Below are 23,528 nucleotides of genomic sequence, written 5' to 3' on the forward strand. Positions count from 1 at the left end.
ATCTATTATTTTTACTTTTGTAAGAAAGAGAGTTTTTGCTCTTTTCTAATTGCAAATTTTAGTTCTCTTTTCTTTGGTAAAGATACATAATTTAATAATTTAAATTCTAAGATTTCAATAATGTGCCTGTATAATTACAGACTGTAATTATTTATATAGTAAATCTTTACCATGTAGTTGATTCCACTTAGAATTGAATTGTCTTATTAGTAAAATATCTTATAAGAACATACTTTGAGGAATATTATCTAAGCATTATTTTATAGCTAAAAATTCTTCACAGATATTTAATAGAAAATATCTTATAGGAATTGAACTATATTTTTGAATATATTTTAAAATCTATTTTAATAGCAACACATTGTATTATATAGAGAAACCCATTTTGTCATAAGTATCTATATATATAATTTATGACCATGATTGATGTATGGTGGAAGTGTTATTTAAAGACTGGTATAACACATGAAATTGGTATGTAGATATAAGATAGATTCATGATTTAACTACAATTATTTATAATGTACATTATAGGGAATCATGTATTATTGGTGAAAGAGATTATTTTTCCCTTTTAAAAAGTTCATAGACTGACTCCATCAGCCAGTGAAAATTTTTCATTCAAAAGATGCCAACATCTTTTTTCCGTGATCTCACATTGCTCCTCATTCACTTTTCACACACAGAACCTTATTCATGCTGAGGCTCACAGTCAAGTAAGTTGGCTTGATCTCACCTCAGTGAAACCATTGCATTTTCTTTTGGTCTTCTTTACACATTTGCACCATGCATGCTTCAAATCTGGAAAATAACATACTTCTGGGCTGGAGAAACAAAGAAGCAGCAATTTCCTTGCCTTAGTCTTTGGCCCATGATGAAGTAGAGAGCATGATGTGGTGATTGGAGCCAGACCTAACCCTGGCCATGGGCACTGCAGTCGACCCAAACCTAATTAAGAAAGATCCTGAATAAACTTGGGTGTGAGCCAAAATCACTAGTCCCTTCCATCAATATTTTTGATATAAAAATTAGCATCTGGACTGAATAAAAGGAACTCTGTTTCATGCCACAGTTAAAAAAAAATCCCTTCTTGTTTCTAGTACTCTAACCTTCTGATGTTGGATATTTTATTGATTTGTATTGATGATAACATTTCAAAGCAATTGACTTGGAACCATCAGATTTAAGGTTTCCACTTGGGCCAGATGAAAATGACAAGTTCTCCCTCAACCCAAACTGTCATAGGTGTCAACATTTCCCGAATAGCTAAACTGTAGTCTCATTTGTTCTCTTATTCTTGCTTGAATTACTTCTGATAATACATAAAATTTATTTGAAATAAACTTTTGAGAAACTTGATTTGATACGAGTAGGGCAGTCTCAGGAAAATACAATGCCATGTCAGGGTCTAGGAAGCCCTCTTTATACTGTAGTCTTTCTGGCTATATTAACACTGTTTCCTTCCAAATTGAGTCCATTAAACTCCATGACAGTCCCCAGAAGATTGTGTATTTCAGTGTTGTTGGTATATCGTGGTGCATAGTTAAGTGTTGATTTATTATCTTTCAAGACCCAGTTAGAAGTAATGCCTAACTTGGATGCAGGAAATGCCCATTCAGGGTATGAGATAGAGAACAAAGAAGGTTAATATTTGATTAATTTTGATGACTGCTATCTGAATACTTATTTTTTAATGAGGTTGGAACAAATGAAAACATCTCTAGTTTTTAGAGAGACTCAGTGAAATATTTACTGATGAAATCATGATTTTTGGAGCTGGCTTCAAAGTGATCTTGTAGGAGTGAAGACGGTGCATAAATATATGAAAAGAATGAGCCATGAATTGATAATATTTGAAGCAATGTATATTGGATACATGTGGGTTCACTATATCATCCTATTTTATTTTATGTTTAAATTTTCCTTGGTGGACCCTCCTTGGTGGTACAAGGGGTTAAAGTGTAGCACCATCAAGCTATCTGCAGCTACTGCAGCATGAGTTAGATCCCTGTCCCAGGAGGTGACCCACACAGTGTGGCAGACCTCTCCTGTCCCCTCATCTGTTCCCCCCAGCAGTGTGTTTCATTCTGCCTGTTCTGTTCCCCATTCTGCCTCTGGTGAATCCTCTCATTCCCTGTACCTCTGACTTATAACCTAGTTTTTCTACGCATAAATAAATAAAATCTTAATAAAATTTTCCCTTGTAAGACTTTTTAAGTGAATAGGTTAGAAATAATATATTTTTTAAAGATTTATTTATTTATTCATACAGAACTGGAGTACAAGCCAGAGATGCGGAGGGTGAGAGGATTCACCAGAGACAGAGTGGGGAGCAGAACAGGCAGATCGATGAAGTACACTGCTGAGGGGAGCAGCAGGCGGGTCAGGAGAGGTCTGCCCCGTCATGTGGTCACTTCCGGGGCAGGCGGGGAATCGAACTCATGCAGAAGTGGCTTTAGCTTCTCAGTGCGGTGCTTTAACCCGCTGCGCCACCAGGGAGGGCCTAGAAAAAATATTTTTAAGTGAATGTATTTAAAAAAAAAAAAAAAGAACAACCTAGCTTCATTCCCTAAAATTGCCTTCGTTTGAATAATTACAGTTGTCTTGCCTAATACAGCACACGCTCCTGCTTCTACCCTGGTGGCTTTGTCTGATGGCATGGTGTTGGGGGTACTACAGGTCTGGCTCCATTGCCTCCACCAGAGATAACTCAAGCATCTCAATTGCACAACTACCCTGGATTGAGGAGGGTTTTCTCAAAATGACATCACAGTTCAACTTCTCCTCTTTTAAATTCTCCTATCCCAATTTAGTTATTGTAACTTTGTGTGTAAATTCACTGGTATACTGATAAAAGCTTAAACAGTAATTTAAGTAGTGTTTGCAATTTCTGCTGTGTAAATACTTCCATGATGACCAATTTTAAATATGATATCATTATGCTAATCTATGTCATATGCTAATATATCATTAATTGGGAAGGGATGAGCACAATTGATTCTTATAACAAACACAGTGCAAATCAAAGCCAGCCACCCTTGCCAGTTTTCCTCAATGAAAACCTTAAGTGAAAATCTCTACCTGTCTTTGTTTTTAGGGCAAAACAAACTAAATTACAGAAAATCTTAATTTTTTATATTATCAATTCTGGTGATTAGTTTATTAAAGAATATAACATTTCACAGGCAGAATGAAATAATCACCTGAGATGTTTCAGAGAAACATACACATCATAGTAAGACATACACTACACACACACACACACAACCAGGAGGCAATGTAACACAACAGTTGCCTACAGATATTTAAAACACAGACTCCTTTTAATTTCCTGAACAGTACATAGACTGGGTTGGGTCGTCTGAGAGAATGCTGTATATGCCCAGAGAAAACAGATATCAGATATGTTGTTTTCACCAAGACCAGAAAAAATTGCTAGAAATAATCATATACATTCAAAATATTGCTGTAAATCAAGATGTATATGTATTTGAGTCAAAATTTTCTCATGAAAACTTTGATTTTTAAGGCAAAGTAAGCCATTTATATTTTCTACCTTTGAATAAAAATACAAAGGACTATTGCAAGTTTGAAGAACTCTTAAGAATTTCATCATTGAGAATTCTTGGACGAAATAAATAACGAGTGACGAAGATATATTGTAAGAGATAGGAAGAAGGAAAAAAGATACCACTTCAAAGGAACAGAACATCTTGTGGAAAGTTATATACAGGAGAAATGGAGAAGAAATACTTTTGTTCAAACACAGGATAGATCATTCTTTAACATTGGGCTCACGTTTTTTAGAAAGAAAAGTTACCTGGAAAATGGGGACAAAATATCCCATTGAAGAGAAAAGTTTGGAGCAATTCACTTTAGCATATAAACATCCTTAGCTATAATCAGTACTGGGAAAAGATTTCAGTTATATTATTAAAGCTAATTGGTCTATAAAAACAAGAACTCCAAGTGGGTTCTTGAATTTTTACTTTCATTAGAATCTTTTGGACAGACTGGCAAAAATGGAGTCTTAGCAACTCTCTTGAACAGCGCATGACTGATTCAGTGAAGGCTTACTGTGGGACCCAGTGATCTACATTTCAATATTTTTTAGTAAAATTTGAAGCCAATGGTCTCTGTCAAACCAAAACATACTGAAAAATTATGTGGCCAAACATCCTGGACACCACAACTCAGTGTTAAGATAAGGGATATATCTGCACATTTCCCTGTTATTCAAATGTATTTATTCAATCATCAGCCAGATTCTCATCTACCTTTATATTCTTCTAGCTCTGTAAAAGAAGGTGTGTGTGTGTGTGTGTGTGTGTGTATGCAAATATGTAAATGGGGCACTTGTAGTATATAACAATAATTCTGATAGAAATTTTTCTTTCCCAGCAGTACCAATCAAAGCTATATTTTTGGTTCTGGCATAGTTATTGAGATTCAATAATCCTTATTGAATTGAAATCATGGTTTTATTAATCTAGCAGTAAACTTTTTCTTATGAATATTACAAATTTTCAGTATTCACAATCACTGTCTTGAACAGCCTCATTTTATCTGACATACACTCTGATATTCCAGTCCAAACGGACGTGGGTTCTTCCTAACATGCTCACGGAACATTTCATTAGGATTGACGTTTTCACAAGTGTATATTCAGCATATATTGACAGAGACAGTTCTTTTATCTTTTACTCAAAAATGTAAGAAATTGTGCCAAGTCTATGGAATCTTGATGAAGAGGGAGTAATCGCCCTCCTGCCTTCCATGCAGGGTGGAAAAGTAATTAGTTTTCTATCATGAGTTAAACTGAAACAAAATAATATTGTAGGCATTTGATGCTCACAAAGACACCCTTAAAAAGGTTTAAAACTCAATGGATAGGTGTAGAGGTATGTGTGACGATCATAGACATCATAGAAGGGGAAAATTTATTGCTTGCTATAACTTAAGGAACTGCAAGACACTCTGTTACCCTCCTTGCACCCTGTTTCTTTTGTAGAACTGAAGATATTCATGCATTTTGGGCAAATGACTAGGAACAATTTCACTTACATGCACACTTATAAGAAAAAGACCTAAGCCCCTTCCTTTCTTTTGCACGTTGATACAACATCTGTTTTATTTGCACACACAAAAAATGCCATACCAGTTCATTAAGAATTGGGATTTAATTAGAAAAATCACTCACTGGATGGGGTAACTGAATTTTCAGGATATACTTCCTTTCTTCTTCCATGAATAGTTCTCCTTACAATTTTTCCCGAGGAATTCTATCATTGTGTTTGATTTTTAAACTGATACACTTACTGCGGAGTTACCATTTCCCCATTAGGAAACCTTCCGCATTGATCCACCTTTATTCTTTAATAAACTTTGAACATTAGGGCATGTTTTTCCACCCAACACTGCTGCTGTGAGTTGAGTTTCGATCTCAGTGCACAGCATGAAAGCTTGGGTCCATCTGTGTCACACCATGTCAAGCCTCTCTTGAAGTGATTTGTTTATAGTGTTATTTGATGGCGTGGAATGTTCTATAATTCATTCAAACTATTACAGAAGCTTTGCTAAAAGGTCACCACTGCTCCTTCATTTCCAAATCTGGGCACCATCTGGGAACTTGTAAAAGATAAGGTTTTCCATTGGCTTTTTTCCATCCCAACTAAATCCAATTAACAAAGGACTACTTTTGCAGACAGTGTGCTCACACTGACAGAGACTGATAGACAGAACTCAAATTACATTAGCTGCCCAATAGTGTGCAAACCCACTTTGCACCAAATTGGAGTGTATGTGTCTTATAGGCTTCCATGGAGGTGTCAGTTTTGAAAAAGTTGAATAAAATGTCATTTTTGAACCAATCCATTCCTCAAGGGTAGTCTCGGGAGTCAACACTAAAGGAAATTGAATATCACCAGTTACTCAAAATTAAATAGGAACATGACAATTCATTCTGTAAGGAATAAAGTCTATGCATGTTAAACATTCATTCTATATGGCACCATCAATGTTCAAGTTATAATTTAACAGTTTCAGTCTAGGCCTAAAACTGGCTTGTGTTTGCTTTCTGTCCCCTTCCTTATGAAACAAAGTCTTAAATTTTCCAAGCTTCAATAGCTCAGCTGTAAAACTGTAGGAGACCTGCAAGAGGAAAAAAAAAACTTCCTTCAAAGATGTCTCTAGTCGCTGCTGGCCAGGTCTGCTCTTTCCCTGGAAACATTAACTCTGCCTTTGACACTTGTCCTTGGAAAAAGTCCAAATGTGGCAAATGGTAAAAGCAACATTTTTTCACCCTCCTGCTTGCAACCAGCCATGATAAAGATGAGTTCTAGCTGGCGCTTTCATAGATAGAACAAGATCAGCTACATCCCACCACCCTTGCACACATCTGTAGATAAAATAAGTAAACAATGAATTAGAAATCAAAACCCTCTCACTTGGTTGGAACTACTGAAAGGGTCTGGACCAAAGAGACTGCACAGTAGCAGTTAAAACACAGGCTCGTTGCCATTAAAAAGTCTAAAAAGTGTGTGTGTGTGTGTGTGTGTATTTCTTACAGGATACTTGGAGAGGAGAAACTTAAAATCTAGAGCCATATTTATGTCCTTCCAGTCCCAAGCTGGTGATATTTAAAAACACAACAATATCTCCCTCAGTTCAATTCGGCTGGTTCACAAACCAAAATTGTCCTTAGAAAGGGGGAGAAATCCATTTATATTCCTTTTGCGGAAAGAAGGGAGGTCTTCTGGCCAAGTTTTTAGGTTCCTTTCAGGACCAGGAGACTTAATCATCAAGTTCAAAGTTTGTCTCATCATAAAGTTCAGGTCGTGCTGACTTCTTGTGCCGGGAATATTTCAGTTGCAGGAGCTCACCCATTTCATCCAAGGCTTCCAAGACCTGTGAAGAGATTAACTTCCATCAGTTATCTTTACATTCCTAAATGGTTCTGGTAGCCAGGTTAATGTCAAGCCTTACATAGAAATCACAATCTTGTTTTAACAGCTTCTATTTTTTACCTTTTCTTTTCTTTCTTTTTCTTTTCTTTTTTTTTTTAACACAGAAGAACTGGGATATAGGCAAGAGGAGTGGGGTAGGGGGCTGAGGGCTGAGGGAGAGGTTTCACCAGAGACAGAACGGGAAACAGAACAGGTGGATTTACTGAAACACACTGCTGAGGGAGCAGCGGGCAAGACAGGTGAGGTCTGCTGTGCCATGTGGGTCAGTTCCCTGGCTGGGGGTCAAACTCAGGCCATCATGGTGATATTGCTGAGACTTCACCCCTAGGCAACCAGGGAGACACCACCAGCTTCTTTGATTTTGAAGAAAAGGAAAAAGGTACAAAATCGTATGGTGTGGGGAATGTTAAGTGCTAATTCCATCTTCCCATGTTTTATTTCCCCCCTCCTACTTTTCAAATACTTATCTCCTGTTCCATAGAATATATATCTTAAAACCACAAAGGACCAAGAACTCACTTGTCTCAGTTCTCCTAATTTAGGCAGCCCCTAAATTTAAACAGCATAGGTAGCCCCAATTTTACAAATGAAACCATTCAGATTATTAAAAACTGAAACTATATTTTTTCCTCCTAGGATATCACTAAACCAATGTATTGGGAATGTCTTTTAAACCCTTTTTGGGCCTGTTTTTCTTGACCTGTCAAATGAAGAGGGAGATAATATTAGGGTATATTGTTTCAAAAAAGGTTAAAATGAGAGTTTTTAATACTAGAATGGATGACTATGGAAGCTCAGGAACTTTCCTCTTTGGAAAGTCTTTAAAACTGACATGTAAGATAGCTTTCACATGTTAAGTGGAGTTATATGTGAGGCAGGATTATGGGTGATTACATTTCTATTAAAAATTATAGCAAATTGATTACCAACAAAATATCAAATTATCTTATATGTATGTGTGTGTATGTATGTATGTACAGATATATTTGGCATTTTGAAATGTCTTCTTTATTTCAAAATAAAAATACAAAATGCTAGGTATTCAGGTATTTACATACATCCTTGCATAAAAGTCATACTATTAGATCCCTGGATGGGCCCAATCTTAGTATATGTAGCCAGAGAGAGCACAGAAATACATATTTTAAATGGCACTGATCTAGGATAGATTATATTGCTCTTTGATGAGGGTTGGGCAAGGACTAGCTCAGAGGTTCCAAAGTCAAGTGCCTGCACAGTTGAGGGACAGGTGAGACGATTCATGGAGGATATGGGAGGAAACCACAAGACTTCTATTCATGTAAACGTCAACTTTTTTAACTTCTATTTTGTGTCTGTTATGTAATACATGCTGTGACAGGAACTTTGTTGCCACTTTGATGACAGGAACATTAGGAGGGACACAACAGTGATGGAGCAGATTTGCAGGGGTAGACTCTGATGTGTGAGCATAAGTTCTTGTGCCATTTATTGACATCATACAGGCTGGTAAAAGCTGACCATGTGACAATGGACTGAGGAATAGGGCCCAGGAATGGGGGACAAAGTTTTATAAGGGAAGGGGGCATCGTGACCATGTGTCAAAAGATAGTTGCATCAGCAGAGTATGTGTTATCATAGGCAGAGGCATCCTGAGACCACCATGGAGATGGTCAAGTAATCAGGTCAACAGCGACCTACGCGTCTCTGGGCCTGCCTCGTGATATGGGCTATACTCCAGAATGTTCTGCTGTGATTTATGGATAGCAAATAGGTCACAGTTGCCCTTAAATAGCCAGCTCATAGGAACCCCCTTGCACATAATATATTAATGGATGTATGCTGAAACCCACATATTAAGGACTATCCAGGACATTCCTGTATACCTCATGAGTTCATTTATTATATGTCATTATATCTCAAAGCGGTATACCTCAAAACTAGATCTATTCAGTTGCTGCAGCCTGGGAGTAAACACTACTGAAAAACCATGTACATCTTAGCAACAGAAGTTGGGGAATTTGTACCCAAGATGATTATTAGGAAGCAGAGACCAGGTTTGGGTTGCATGTTTTCTGGAAGTAGTGACTGGATCTAGGTGGAATTCTTTTGGAAAGGCAGGAGTTTTTTGGCAAGACGAGAACTGTCGTTGGTGAAAGAGCATCTATCACTTATGTTAGAAGAGGGAATTTTAGCTGTTTTGTGTTTGTCCTGTTTTGTGTTTGCCCTGTTTTGTTTTGTGCCATCTGCATTTTGTCTTAAACATAGTCACTGACTGGACTCGTTTAATGTTTGTGTTCTGTGAGTGGTAATGTTCAGTTTCAGGGGCTCAAAGGGTCATTTTCTACTTTGTCTTCTGTGTAAAAGTGGGAACAATAATAGTGGTTGCTGCTAACGAGTGTACAGTACACCAAGCACTATATTAAGTGTTTTATATACATTATTAGTAATAACAACTAATATTGAGTAGCTTTATATAAGAGGCACCATGTCAAATGCTGATAGACCTCATTTTAAAAAATCTTCACAATTGTCTGGTGAAATAGATGTTATATCATACTTTTAAAATGAGAAAATAGGGGCTTGTCCACGTCTCCCAGGTAGGAAGAGGTACATACACACACGTAATGAATTTCTACCTTTATGTATAATAGCTTATTAGCATAAAATAAATTAACTCATATAGAGTAACTCATTTCCACCACTATACTTGTATACTTGTCTATTTTTTCTTATATGATTTATTCTTATATGAATTTATTCATTTAATAAATTGCTTGTTTATTAGTACCTCTTTTTAGACTTTTTGCCCCACGGTTCTGTTTCAAGTAATATCTAATAGGGCTTGCTAAACAGCACTGACTGTATAAGAGTCCCATTAATCCCCAGCTGATTGAGATGCCTTCGTTCTTAATCTTATTCATTCACATAAAGACTGAACTTAAGGGGCAATGAAATATATATTTTTGAAATGTTGTTTTAAAATCATTTACACCTCATGTAGGTCTGGTTGATATGATAGATCTGTCTTTATTATTGGTTTTTCAACATGTTGCTTAGTTGGGTCATATTTTATTATGATGGATTTGGTGACTATGAAAAAATGTTAGGATATAGGCAGTTAATGCTAACATAGTGTGTGAGGTTGCCTTTTGCATTGAAGAACAAGTCAATAGCGTATTAGCTAGCTATTCATTCAGTCTTGTCTACAAAACCAAAATGCTGACTTAACCCAAATATTCACTAAATTGATTTTCTTTTCTAACTACAGAATTGATCATACTGATGGGTATTGTTGGCATATACTTGTACTTTTTCATTTAATTCTGGGGTTACATTTTTGCTCCTCCATATGCACACATGTTCCACTCACCTTCTACCAAACCACCCATGCCAATAACCCCTCCGCCTTCCTCCCCCACTCCTCCCTCCCACCTGTTCCTTCTGGTAACCATTAAATTCTTTCACTAAGTTGAAGATTTATTCCTGCTACATTTGCTCATGTATTTTTTTTTTGTTATTTATATTCAACAGATGAGTAAAACCCTCTGATATCTTTCACTCTGACTTATTTCATTTAACACGATCACCTTGAGTTCAATCCACTTTGACCCAAAAGCCACTATTTTTTCACAATTGTGTTGCAGTTTACACTTTTTTAAAAAGTGGGTTTTGTTAATGCAGTTTACCCCAACTACATTCCTGAACTACATGCTGAAGAATAACCCAGGGAAGCCCAAACTCACAAGCTCAATAAATAAACCTGCTCAGAATCTGAAGTCCCAGTAACAGGGCTCTGTTGGCCTGTGGTATACTCACCGTGTCTAACATCTCCCGGGTATGTGCTGCTGAAACACAAAACCGAGCCCGAGCTTCTGCGAGAGGAGTAGCCGGAAATCCAACAACCACCACCCCAATTTTTCTGTCTAATAGATGCCTCGCAAAAGCCCTAAAGGAGGGGAAAAAAGGTTAACTGAGAGATGAGCAAATTATGCTACAAAACAAGAAATACGTATCATTTACTTCCTTGTAATTATATGTAGACGATGATTAAAGACATTAAACCTCTGTCAAATAAATTCTTAATTGTCAGGGAAATGGGGAGTCAGTCACATGATGGCACCCATAATGGAGTAAGTATGCTATGGGACCTGGCACACATTAAAAATGACAAATGCTCAATTTGAGCAGATAGTGCCAATTTACCCTGGTTTAATAAGTTTTCATTGATATAAAGTTCTTTGTCCACAGGTTTCCTAGGAATCGAAACCTAACAGCTAACACAATGGTTACCTAAAGAAAGAACATAGGTTAAAAACAACTGTGTTTTACAAACAACATCATCATAATGTGTGGAAATTTCATGCAGCTTATTATTATTGACTATAATTTTAGGACCAGATTCCAAAAGTCTGTAGGAGCCCAACCCCAAGCCACATCCCATTCCAAAGATTTTACTTTCCATCAAACTAGAGATAGCAAGACTCTCCTCAATTTTTAATGTGTGAACACATCCAGTCCATTCAGGGATGTGTTTAATTCACTCGCAGAGTTAAAGGGGGGCCAGGCAGGAGGTCAGATGGGCAGAGAAATATGCACACACAGTGTGACTGGCCAGTAGATGCCGCTGGTGGGGTATCAGTTTTGTAAGCACAAAGTGCTTTGATGCAGCGCAAAACCTTTTAAAGCAACAACCCCCTCCCCTTAATCATGTCTAGGCGTTCTTTCTTTCCCAGAGCCCGTCTCAACAACAACTCCGGAATATCAAACTTTCAAAGTCTGTACATTTCTCCCGTCAATAGTCAGTGTCAGGGATAAAAGCCTGTACCCCCAGTGAATCTTAAACCTTAATTACTGAATGAGAGCAGGATGAGAGCTCTGCTCACAGTGAGGTAAATGCCTCAGATCTGGTCTTAGCATTAAGTGGTTGCTGGTGTATTATTTTAGGCTGGGAGCTAGCAGCACCACAGAAACCTTCCAGTCATAACTCAGGAAGAATTCTTGAACCAGACGTGGAGAGTAAGCCTGCTGTTCATTCATTCCTCTCGCCCTTTAGCTGTCTGACTTTTTTTTTTTTTAATAAATTTTTATTGAGGTAACGTGGTTTATAACATAATAGAAGTTTCAGATGTAGAACTTCGATGCTGTCTCCCTTTTGGTAGCCTCATGCAGAACATATTGCTTCAAACGCAGTGAGAGAGAACACAACTCATACACACTGCAAAGGCTCTCTGGATCCCTGGCTTGGGCAAGGCGAGATTTGCTCTTTGATTTGGACTACGAAGCTGACAAGGAGAGGAAGCTTTTTAACTGAGAGAGCTTGAGAACAGAGGCTGTTCTTTCTCTGTCTTGATCACCCTATGGAAGGCTGCCCACGGCGCTACACAGGATGAGAGCTCATAATTGTCTGAGAAACAAGTGCTTTTATTGCTAGAGCACAAACCACCTGACCCATGATCTCAGGCCAGTTTTCATGACTCCCCAAAGACTATTTTCACTGTCTGCAGGCTTCTCTTTGTACCAGAGGAAGAGCGTTTTGTCAAAGAATGGACAGCAAACGATGATTGTTGATTCTTAGGCTAAACTGAGGTCTTCCTAAAGTGCTTTCAAATTTAAGACTTTCACTACTACCCTAGGCTCCTCAATTGAATGTATATGATTGTCTCACCCATGATGTACAATGAGTCTCTGGGTTTGTCGTCCTCAGAACAAATTAGGTCAGTGTAGGCAGAGAGAAACTAAATCATGGAAGTAATAATGATGATGATGTCATTATTGTTAAATATAAGAATTTTAGATAATATTAATATAACATCATTGTTAAATATAAGAATATGACAGTATTAATATACTATTATTACTAAATAATGATAATATGTGCTTCATGCTGCATCACTGCCTCTTGTGTAACACCATCTTCTATGTGCAAAATGTACTAAATAGGAAATATGATACGTTCTTGATTATGTATTTATTTTTCATTCTTCATTATTTGAAGGGTGGCATCACATTATGCTGAACGCCACAGACCATTGTGGAGGAGTAGACTTGCAATAGGACTTTGCACAAATGAAATAAGGGGCAATATAATAATAGAGAATGTATTTAATAAAATGAAAACTTTTTAAAAGAGCAAATGAAATAAGTGTTCATATACAGGTTTTTATAATTAACTCCGTATTTCCCAAGCCTCTCTACATATAACCTTTCCATTGATGAAGTATCAGAGGAGGAAACCGGTCTAAGCAGCTGGGAAAGCTCTGATCAGCAACTGTTGCCAACAATCAACATTACTTTTGTAACTAAATTATTCTACATTTCCTTAAGTAATACAATTAGGTTTTTTGTTCATTGTAGTAATTGTTGCCTTTCAGCCACCAAAGATGACATTAAAGATAGTGAGACTTATGCTCCACGTTGCTTTGATGAAACATACATCTTTGCTGTGAACTACAGGCTGTCTGTCATTGAACAGAACTTCATCTGGAAGGCAAGTAAAACAGGATTTGAATTCTGGATTCTACTATCTACAATCATGGTGACTTTTAGTGTGCAACTCTGTTTGGGTGGATTCAGAGTCCTCAATTGTAAGCTAGGCTAAGCACTTAGCCTCTGGTTTCCTTCCCATAAAGCTGGTGAGAAGGTCTTGTTGTTGGGCTGTGTCATGTGGCCTTGAATTCAGCAGTCCATCCCATGCCTATGCTGAAATGCCCTGTTAGTGGCAGAAGCACCATCTTTAGCAAATGGCCTTGGGGCATAGGCATGATAATTGAGCATCTTTTGGGTACTCACGCTACTTTGGCAGGCATGTAAAGGAGCAGGGGGACAACGGGTGATTCCTCATTGCCGTAGATAATGAATCCCATTTCACTTAGTCTCTGTCTAAAGTATCTTGTGTTTTTTGCAAGTTGCCGTACTCTCTGCAATCCTGAAAAGACAGTCATGAAATCCATCATTTCCTACCAGGAAGAAGGAAATAAAGTTCATATCGATTTGGCAAGCATTTCTGAGTCTGCTGGTCTGTACTAGTAGCTGAAAGGGGGTTAAGTGGAGTGAGAAAATATTTCCAGGTGAGCAGGTGTGGGCAGTGATGCTTAGGGTCTCTCCTGGGCCCCGAAGGCTAGATTCAAGGGCTAGCGCTGTCAGTTACTGCCAGCTTCTGAAGGCTGCTGGGTGTGGAGGAAGGAAGAAGGAAGAAGTAAGAAGGAAGGAGATGAACTGTCATAACTAGGTAACTATTATACATGGATCCTATGCTAAGTGCTTTTAAAATTTCTTTTTTTTTTTTTTTAAGATTTATGTATGTATACAGAACTGGGGTACAGGACAGAGGTGCAGGGGCAGTGAGAGGATTTCCCAGAGATAGAGTGGGGAGCAGAACAGGCCGACTGATGAAGTACACTGCTGAGGGGAGCAGCAGGCTGCTGTGCCATGTGGGTCACCTCCAGGGAGGGGATCGAACTCATGCTAAAGTGGCTTTAGCTTCTTAGTGCTGTGCTTTAACCCACTGTGCCACCAGGGAGGGCCTTAAGATTTATTTTATTTATGCATACAGAACTGGGGTATAGGCCAGAGATGATTCACCAGAGACAGAGTGGGGAGCAGCAGACAAGACAGGAGAGCACTGCTGTGCCATGTGGATTAGCTCTAGAGTAGGGACAAAGAATCGAACTCCCAAGGAAGATGGCCAGCTTGCAGTGCTGTGCTTTAACCTGCTGGGCAACCGGGGAAGGCTGCTTTTAAAATGTTAACGCAGAAGGGAATGTGACAAGAAAGTACACATACACACCCAGACACAAACACACCCCCACATCCCACAACTATTTGTTGCTACAGGGTTTTATGTCAAACTGAGTTAGCCCATTAAGTTGCACTTCATCAGATTCTCTAATCAAACAACACTATATTCATCCTGAATTTGAGGATACAAATCCTGGGACCAGGATTGTTTTGTGAGGCATTTGGTGATTGTAGAATAATACAAGAAAAGAAGGATGAGTACCTTTGCTTTCTTTAGCCAGAAAAAATAATTTGGCCCCAAGAAGGTAAAGCAAGGTGCCTGTGTCCTTATCAAGATTATTGGTGCTTCAGCTCAAAAGCTTATCTTCTATCTTATGTGTGTGTCTCAGAGGGATGCGCACACACATTAGACCCCAGTTCTGTGTTTACCTTTGATGCATGGTTACCACTCTCAGGATTTTGCTGCTACAATTCCTTTTTATTCCAACTGGCCACGGGGCTATTCAAACTGATCAGAACTCTTGTTTTATCCAGTTATTCAATATTTTGAACATGATCCCTTGGTGTTTGTAGCTCTCCAGATGGATAAACAGGTAAACATTTCAGTGAACAGTCCTCTGGTTCCATCTTGAAAATATCACTTCAGAATTCCTCTTTTTGTCTCGACAAAGGGCTGAGCAATGTGTACTCCCTGATCAGCATCATTATCATTTCTCCAGGCAGACTTGGCCCTACCTTTCCTCTTTGGTACAAGGTAGCATGGAACCCCAGCCTGGCCAGTTGGACTACTCCACTCTTAATTATTGGTTCATGATGGAGTACAATGTGGCCTGTCAGAATCTTTCCAATCTACTAGGAAGAAGTATAAGAATGGTCATTTTTAGCTACTTTCTGCCATGATAGACAGGAAACCTGCTTGAGAAGAATGTTGACTCCAAAGAAAACAAGGCACAAGGCAGCTAGAATCCCAAAAGCATTACTGAAACCTCAGCAAGTCCAACATTTGAACTGTTTTTGTTGTGTGAACCAGTATATTCATTTTTCTTATTTAATTGACTTTGAGCTGAACTTCTACAATGCCCAACCAAATGTACACTGAGTGATAGACTAGTGGCTACTAATTGGATGAAGTTACCCTTAAAAGGTGCAGCAGGTTGAAGCACAGCATTAAGAAGCTAAAGCCACTTCAGCATGAGTTTTTGATCGCCGGCCACGGAGATGATCAACATGGCACAGCAGACCTCTCTTCACCCGCCTGCTGCTCCCCTTAGCAGTGTACTTCTTAGCCAACCTGTTCAGCTCCTGCTCTGTCTCTGTGAATCCACTCACCTTCTCTGCACCTCTGGCTTGTACTCCAGTTCTGTATGCATAATAAATAAATCTTTAAAAAAATATTCATTGTAACTGACACAGATGTAGTGTCAACATGATTATACTTGTCATTTAATAATTTACTTATTCCTCACAAAAACTGTTTTGAGGTAGATGCTGTAAAATCATGTTGTGTATGAGGAGGAGACAGGTATCAAGTTCACATAGCTGGTAATAGTAAAGGCAGAATTTGAATCTATGTAATTGAGTTGTAGACACTGCTGTTAATTCCTACATTATGGTGCTCTATTCAGTGGCAGAATGAATGGAGTCTTTTCAAATAATGGAAGGCTTCTTCCCAAGATCAGTAAATCTTATCTCTACTACTAGAATCATAATTATACCAAGCTTTCCAGTAGAGACATTGAAAGTTGAAGGCTTGAACAAACTTTTGACAGCCTCATGGTAGGGGGTTTGGTAGAGCATTAGGCCTACCTAGAGTTGGGGGCCTACCACAGGTGAGGACTCGTGAACTCCACTCACTGCGGGTGTGGTTACCTCAAAGGCTACTTCTGAGAAGAGTGAGTCAGAAGCACAGACATCTCCAAAGGTCAGACTTTTTTCAATGCCTAATATTTTTCACTGGATTCTATCATTCCTAAAATAAGTCAGATCTTCCTTTGCGAACTTTCTTTGATCAGACCCAAATCAGCTTGACTTTTGCGACACTTTTCATATGTCACTGTAAACGCCACAGAATAGAGATCTAGTTGAATAGGATACCCACCAACAAGGAGAATGATGAGTATGTCAACTTTCCCTCTTGTTTTCTATTGCTGCTATTCACCCAACCCTAATTTCTAAAGAAAGATTTTTCCCCCAGCATTGTCAGATTCTCAACAAACTGGTTGCGATGGAGAAAACACCCAGCTTATAATACATTCTCAGGACAGTTGCTATCTCAGTTACACCAGGCTGACCACAGTGTGAATGTCTAAAGGGAAGTCTGTTTTGGTTTTGATCAGGAGCCATGTGGTTGACTGTGAGAACTTTTCCAAAGAGGTCAGACATATGAAATAAACCAATAAGATCTTTTCATTAGTAGAATGTGAAAGTGAAAAATTTGAAGAACCAAAAATTGCTAGTAAGACTAGAAATTGAGGGACTTAAAGATAAAATAGTACTTTTAGAATCTATGAGACAGAGGAGGTCACTGGTCAGTAGATGCTTTTGTCACCCATCAAAAAGAGGTGTTCACAAGTGTTAGCCAGGGAAAGAATGAGAGAAGAGCACTCCAGTCACAGGAAACAGGTGTGTTGTTCTGCTGGTTTGTAGAACAGGATATTTGTGAGCCAGGCAAGATGTCACTGAGTATGGGTCAAGATGAGATCAAAAGTATACAAGGGAAGAAGCCAACATTTAAAGGTTGAACAACAGAGAATGAACTTTAAAAAGAGACAATAGGAAAAACTGGTCAAGGAGAAGATAAATCAGGAGATGAGCTAGTTTTTATTGTTTACCAAAATGACTATCACTGAAAACCTTTACCCTGGGGATCTTGGTTGGTTAGATAGGCCCTCTTCCTCCAAATTCCTTGTTTGCAATATAAATACATATATAAGGGATTCAAAGTAGAACCATTTTAAGCTTCCTTTGTGCTTAAATAAGGAGCTGCTTTGTGATATTACTAAAGATTATCCTGGAAATCTATGGCTATATAGAGAGCAATATATTTGAGGACTATTACTAGAAATTAAGAAGGACATTATTTGCCTTTCAGAAAAGATTTCATACAAATGTTAAGGAGTTGAGAACAGAAGGATTAGGGGGAGGTTGTGGACAAGAGAAGGAAAAGAGGGGTGGACGTAAGACTTTAAAGGTGATTGAAATGAAGGCACAGACATGCATCCCAGCCACCAAAATGTATTCCATATGCCCTGCCTGTTTGGCTCTTTTGTTGATCATTAGTTGTACAATGAATAGATGACTTCATCAGGCTGGGCCTGATGATTCCTAAATGATCCCCCTCAAAGACTAGAAGGATTTGCTGGCCTGGAAGTACATGAATGACTTAAATTGCTTTTCCCAATGGTCTTATCTTTGCACTTGCCCATAATGACTCATCTATCACTGGGTTGCCCAGCTACTTAATTGACCCCGTCTGTCTCCTCTGCCTGATTAACCCAAGTAACTGGATCATCAGCTAATGTCATCACTTTACTGCTTCTAGACCTTTGGCGAGTTGACCAAGCAGTTCCAAACATGAATCCCAGGGGGAACTGACTCTTAAGAACTGAATGTTTTATTCTTGTCCTGTCTTTCCTATGTTTGAACCATTGGGCACAATGTGGCTGACAAACCATTATGACACACTTCTGTGGTGATTATGTTTTCTCATATAAGTCACTATAGATGCCTTTGAGGTCTTTTGAGTGGCCTCAAGATACAGCTCCTTTCAATTTATTGCTCACTCTTTCAAATTGGAAACATTCTCCTACTCTTGGAGGGCCTGGGGGCAGAGAGGAATTTGTACATATAAAATGCTACTCATCTAGACAGGATGTGGGTGATTTTATTAATTATGGTGTGCTGTGAGATCTTTGCTTGAAGAGCACTTTGTAAAAGAAGGTTTTAGCACTTGTCCTTTCATAAAGGGAGCCCATGCTGGGATGCAAGGAGACGGCCATGTTCTCTGCAACAAAGTCCTTTTAAACAATTTCTGATCCTTCTTCCACACATTACATAGAAGACAGGAAAGGTCCCTGTTCAACTAAATAAGTAAATGAGCTGAATTCTTATGTATAGTTTTGTAGAGTTTATGTGATTATTTTGCTGTTGAGTAGAAAAGGAATAGGTTTTGCTGTTAAATGAACTAGGGCTCAAACTACCTGGACACCTTATCACCTCAAGATCTTAGTTTTACCTGTTAGAAATAAGTCTATCTCACAGGAAAACTTGGGGAAATAAATGAGTTAGTACAACAAAGTGCTTAGTATTCTGCCTAGCATGCAACAGGTCTTAAAAGGATAATTATCCTTTATCCATAGGGCAGTAGTTCTCAACAGCCTTAAAGTAACCTCAGAATCATCTGGAGAGTTTGAAAAAAATCCAATGCTAAGATTACACCACAAACCAACTAAATCAGGATCTTAGAATGATAACAGGCACATATTTATTTGAAGGACTCAGAAGGTTTAGAAGTAACCACCATTACCAGTTCACCCTCAAAGCCAGGCAGAGCTGTGTTAGCTGCCTTGATAGTGTCTGGTTGAGTCATATCCCTTGGTTGAACGTGGAAAATATTATAGCCTCTGATTTTGCATGAGTACAACCAGCAGCTACTGAGTGTTTGGGTGCTCAGATAGGATATTTTGTGGGGGTCACTTGTTCTGATAGCTATCTGCTCTAAAATGCTCACTTAACTTGAGACCAACCCCACTGTCAACCTCACCACTCTGATGAGGGTAAATTAAATCATGGAAGAAGCCATCAGGGCAGATGATCTGTATGTTACCCTTCCATCCATTCAGATTTCTAATTCTGTCAATTTGAGAGATGGGCGAGGTTAACAGAGGCCACAAATACTTTAACCTTCTCTCCAACGCTGTTAAAACAAAAACAGCTGGGGCAGGGGAAGGAAAACAAATAAAACACAAAGCATCCCACTACAAAGCTTTTCAGTCCCCTAATAAAAACAATCGTCTGTGGTGTTTCCAAAAATATGCTTGGGACAACTCATTCTCCAGAGGACTAGAAGAAATTAAGAATAGTGGAGATTCCCAGAATAACCTGTCAAAAGCTAAAGAAGGGAAATGTCTTCCTTGTTGAAAAATGGGAATGCAAGAAAAAGAGAAAGACATTTCCCCTGTAAGACTAAGTGAAAAAGCTGAATTTGACAAGCTCATGAGCCAATACCAGTGCCATTCTCTATTTTCTGTAGACTTTAAAAGCACATTTTCTAACAGAGGAAACAAGAATATGCCCACATGCCACTGGGTCTGATTATTTTATTATTTCCCAATCTTAAAATGCACATACAAAAATGCACACTGCTCTTCCTCCTTGAATCATTTAACACATTGGCACATAGACAGTACAACCTCAAACACGCTCCTCAGAACACTGCTTGGAAATGTGGTCCTTTCCTTTAAAGATGGGAAGAATCTTTCCATAAACATCTCTCACAATTTTAGCAGTCAATCTTCCTGAAAAATTAACCCAGGGAAAAATCAAACTGGTATTAAAGAATGCTTTCAGTGATCTATTGATATTTAATCTTCCTGCATCTTCCCTGTTCAATGTGCGCCTGTTCATCCTTGGGTTCTCCCCCTTGCATGGGGATGGGGCTATTGGGTGGGGGGCTATGTGTGGGGAGACCTTGGGAGTAAAGTTTCAATGTGGCAGCAGGAACCCAGCATCTGTTATTTTAAGCTCTGGACACCAGACAGGACATTTTGTTTCCGACACACTCAGGGGCAGAGAGATCTCAGTAAAGATCAAGAGGCTACAGAGCGGCAAGAATCATAAGAATCACATTAGCAGTGACAAGCTTCCCAGTGGGATGGGGAAAACAGTGTTTGGAGTGGTTTGCTGAGAGGAACACACACTTTTATCAGTCACTGAAGCTCTGCCTTTTGATGTCCAGATTCCAAGGTTACGGCATGTTTATAGACACATACACATGTTTGTGAGGACTCACCAGGCTGTGCAGTTGTGTCCTGTGAAACTTAGGACCAGGCAGGGCCAGGCAGATTGGATGCCAAGACTGGATGGATGTTTGCATGGACTGATTTTAAGGGATCCTGGAAGTTACCCCTGACTGTGTCTATCTGCCCCCAGCACTGCTCAATACACTTTCAAGGGTTTCAAGGGAGAGAATCAACATTGTATATATACCTACTATGAGCAGGAATTGTTTTGAGGGTCCCATCACAGATGAGGAAACCGAGGCTGGAAAAGCACTAATGTTTTTACCCAACTGACCTGGAAACTGGCTGTGCTTATTAGTCTATCAAAGTCTGCTCCTTGGAAAGCTGGTGAACTCATTCTTGATGAGGTGAGAATTCCATTTTCCATAGACTCATACATTTCACAAATGAAAAGCACTCCCTATGTTTAGGAGCTAAGTCATCTGCTGAGATGACTAGAAGAAAAAATTCTAGGTTGTTGGCAAAAGATGATCTTCTAGCAGTCTGAGCAGCTATCAAGAAAAATTCAATTGCAAATAGAGCCATAAAGCAGATAGAGACAAAGTTAGGAGTCTTTCCCCAGAGTAGTGCTTCATGAATGCTTAGAGTGAATGGTAAAGTTAGGTGATGTTCTGCTTTTAAATAGAGAGCAATATCTTAGCATGTCACTGCCTATGGAATTTTATACATTCAATGAGGAAATGTGGAATACTACCGGTCTTCTGTGAACTTTGTAAAATCAGTGTTTTTGACCATGGGACACAAAAGAGAATTGTGAGAGTCTCTTTTCCCCTAGAACATGCACAGGATGGTCCCCTCTGGAGAAGTCTGATCCCATAGGGACTGGTGTGGATATTGATATTTTACAAATAATGTCTGGGTAACTGCATTGTGCACTTGCAGTTAAGAATGGCCACTGCAAGCATAAGCTGTATTGTAGTCGTTAATTCTATAAAGATAATAAGACTGATCTTAAGAAAAGATGCCAGAGAACAATGTAATCTCAAAGGAAAATTGTGTTCAGTCAGTAGATATATAAGTCAAATTCCATCTGTTTTTGTTGTTGTTGGTAATGAAGATGAACCAATTACTCAACATCTTGGAACTTTAACTTACTGCTGTATTAAACGGGGATCATAGGGATAGCTCATCCATCTATTTTCCAGGACATTGGGGATGAGACCTAATTTATCGTCTGCTATTTAATATCTGTTCTGTGCAGATGGTTGTGTTCAGTGGAGGGTTATAAAATGAATCCAGGTAGTATTTTTCAATGCCCTCATAAACTAGAAAAAAATCATGCATTTGTAAGAGAAGCGAGACAAGTGGGTCTCCAGTAGAAGGAATGTGTTTGGTGTTTGGAGCAAAGATTTACAGTGACGAGTTAACAACTTGTGCATGTCAGTTTGGGGGGGGGTGGGCATCATGAGTAGGGCAACTCTTGCCTGGGACACTTGGGTTACAATCAAGGAATCAAGCCATTGAGAGTCGCCAGTGTAAGAGCTGGGAATTGTTGGGGGTTAATAGGGAGCCATGGTAGCATTGTGAGCAGTGGCAGCCTTGAGGGGGTTTATAAAGAGGAAGCTCATAATATAGAGGGTGAAGGAAAAACTGAGGGTGGCAAGACACCCTCAGAGTGGTGGCAAAAGTCTGATATGGGTGAGAAGAAGGGTGCCAGCAACCGTTTTGATATTTGGCAAAAAGATAAAGGGAAGGCAAAGGACAGGCACTGGACTGGTGGGGTCCCCTGAAAGGAATTTAAGGAATATTGCAAATGAAAGTGGCAGAGGCTCACATGATTCATATTTAATGAATCCTAGTTCTCTAAGTGTTTGCTGAGGAAGGTGCTTTAAAGAAGCCTGAGGGAAGGGGTGTAGGGAAAACTTATGGAGAGACTCAGTGCTAGAAGATCAGAGGCCTTCCCTGACCCCACTTAAGTAACTGCGTCAAGATACAAGTGCTAAGGACTGTGAGTCAAATTTTCTGGGTTCAAAATCAGTTTTGCCATTTTGGTCAAGGTACCTCAATTTTTTGTAACACAGTTTCTGTGCCTGTAAACTGGGAAAACTGACACTGATAATGATAGTGGCAACAATGCCCATTCCATGGTTTAAGGAGGTTCAAAAATAAATAGAAGATCTCCTGACACACAATATAAATTAAAAACTACATAAATATTGTAAAATGGACTTCCATATACATTTCATCTAAAAAAGAATTTTATGGTTCAAAATTACTGAAAACTATTCTTATGAGCCCAAACTAAATTTTTAGATTTGTTTTCTAATGCTGGCACTGTGAGATATGATGAGTAACCTCTGGTCTCTAAAGCCAATCTGGCATTCCCATGTCTTCTTATTATTCGAGTGCCCAGGACCTGTCTTCCAGTATCTTCTTATCTACCAGATTGTTTGTCAGAATAATTTTTATTCTCAATGTTCAAATCACTGAAAATCTGATTACGTAACGTTCTCCTATTTTACAAAGGTAAAATCAATTTAGCAATATTTACTAATACGCAAGACTTAATCATTAGGAAAAGCCTGGGTTCTTCTGGGTAAGAGAGGTGGGTCTGATGGAAAAACAGTCCCTATTGTGATAAGGAATTCAAGCTGTCTCTAGGAACTGAGAGAGGCCCTAGCTGACCATCAAGAAGGAAACAGGGACCTCAGTCCTGAAACCCCAAAGAACTGGATTCTGTACATACATATGCGTTTGAGTTGCAGAGAATAAGGCCGCTGTTCACACCTAATTTCAGCCTGGTGAGTGAGCAGAGAACAAACTGGGCCCAGGCTTCTGACCCAAGAAGATAACAAATGGGTGTTGTTTTAAGTTGCTAAGTTTA

At 38.9% G+C, this 23,528-nt stretch overlaps 1 protein-coding gene across 1 annotated transcript in view; it reads right to left on the reverse strand.

Annotated features, from left to right (window-relative positions):
* Positions 1-4,484: 4,484 nt before the first annotated feature.
* Positions 4,485-23,528, reverse strand: part of SPTLC3 (serine palmitoyltransferase, long chain base subunit 3) — a 122,815-nt gene continuing 103,771 nt past the window's right edge. The window contains exons 10-12 of the mRNA XM_004687163.2: positions 13,737-13,872; positions 10,764-10,893; positions 4,485-6,906 (exon numbers count right to left, since the gene is read on the reverse strand). Of these exons, the coding sequence (XP_004687220.1) occupies positions 6,793-6,906; positions 10,764-10,893; positions 13,737-13,872 (380 nt within the window). The 3' untranslated portion in view covers positions 4,485-6,792. The remainder of the gene's footprint in view (positions 6,907-10,763; positions 10,894-13,736; positions 13,873-23,528) is intronic.

Source organism: Condylura cristata, unplaced genomic scaffold, assembly GCF_000260355.1.
Source record: "Condylura cristata isolate star-nosed mole 26May11 unplaced genomic scaffold, ConCri1.0 scaffold00022, whole genome shotgun sequence".
In the NCBI taxonomy this organism is placed as follows: Eukaryota; Metazoa; Chordata; class Mammalia; order Eulipotyphla; family Talpidae; genus Condylura; species Condylura cristata.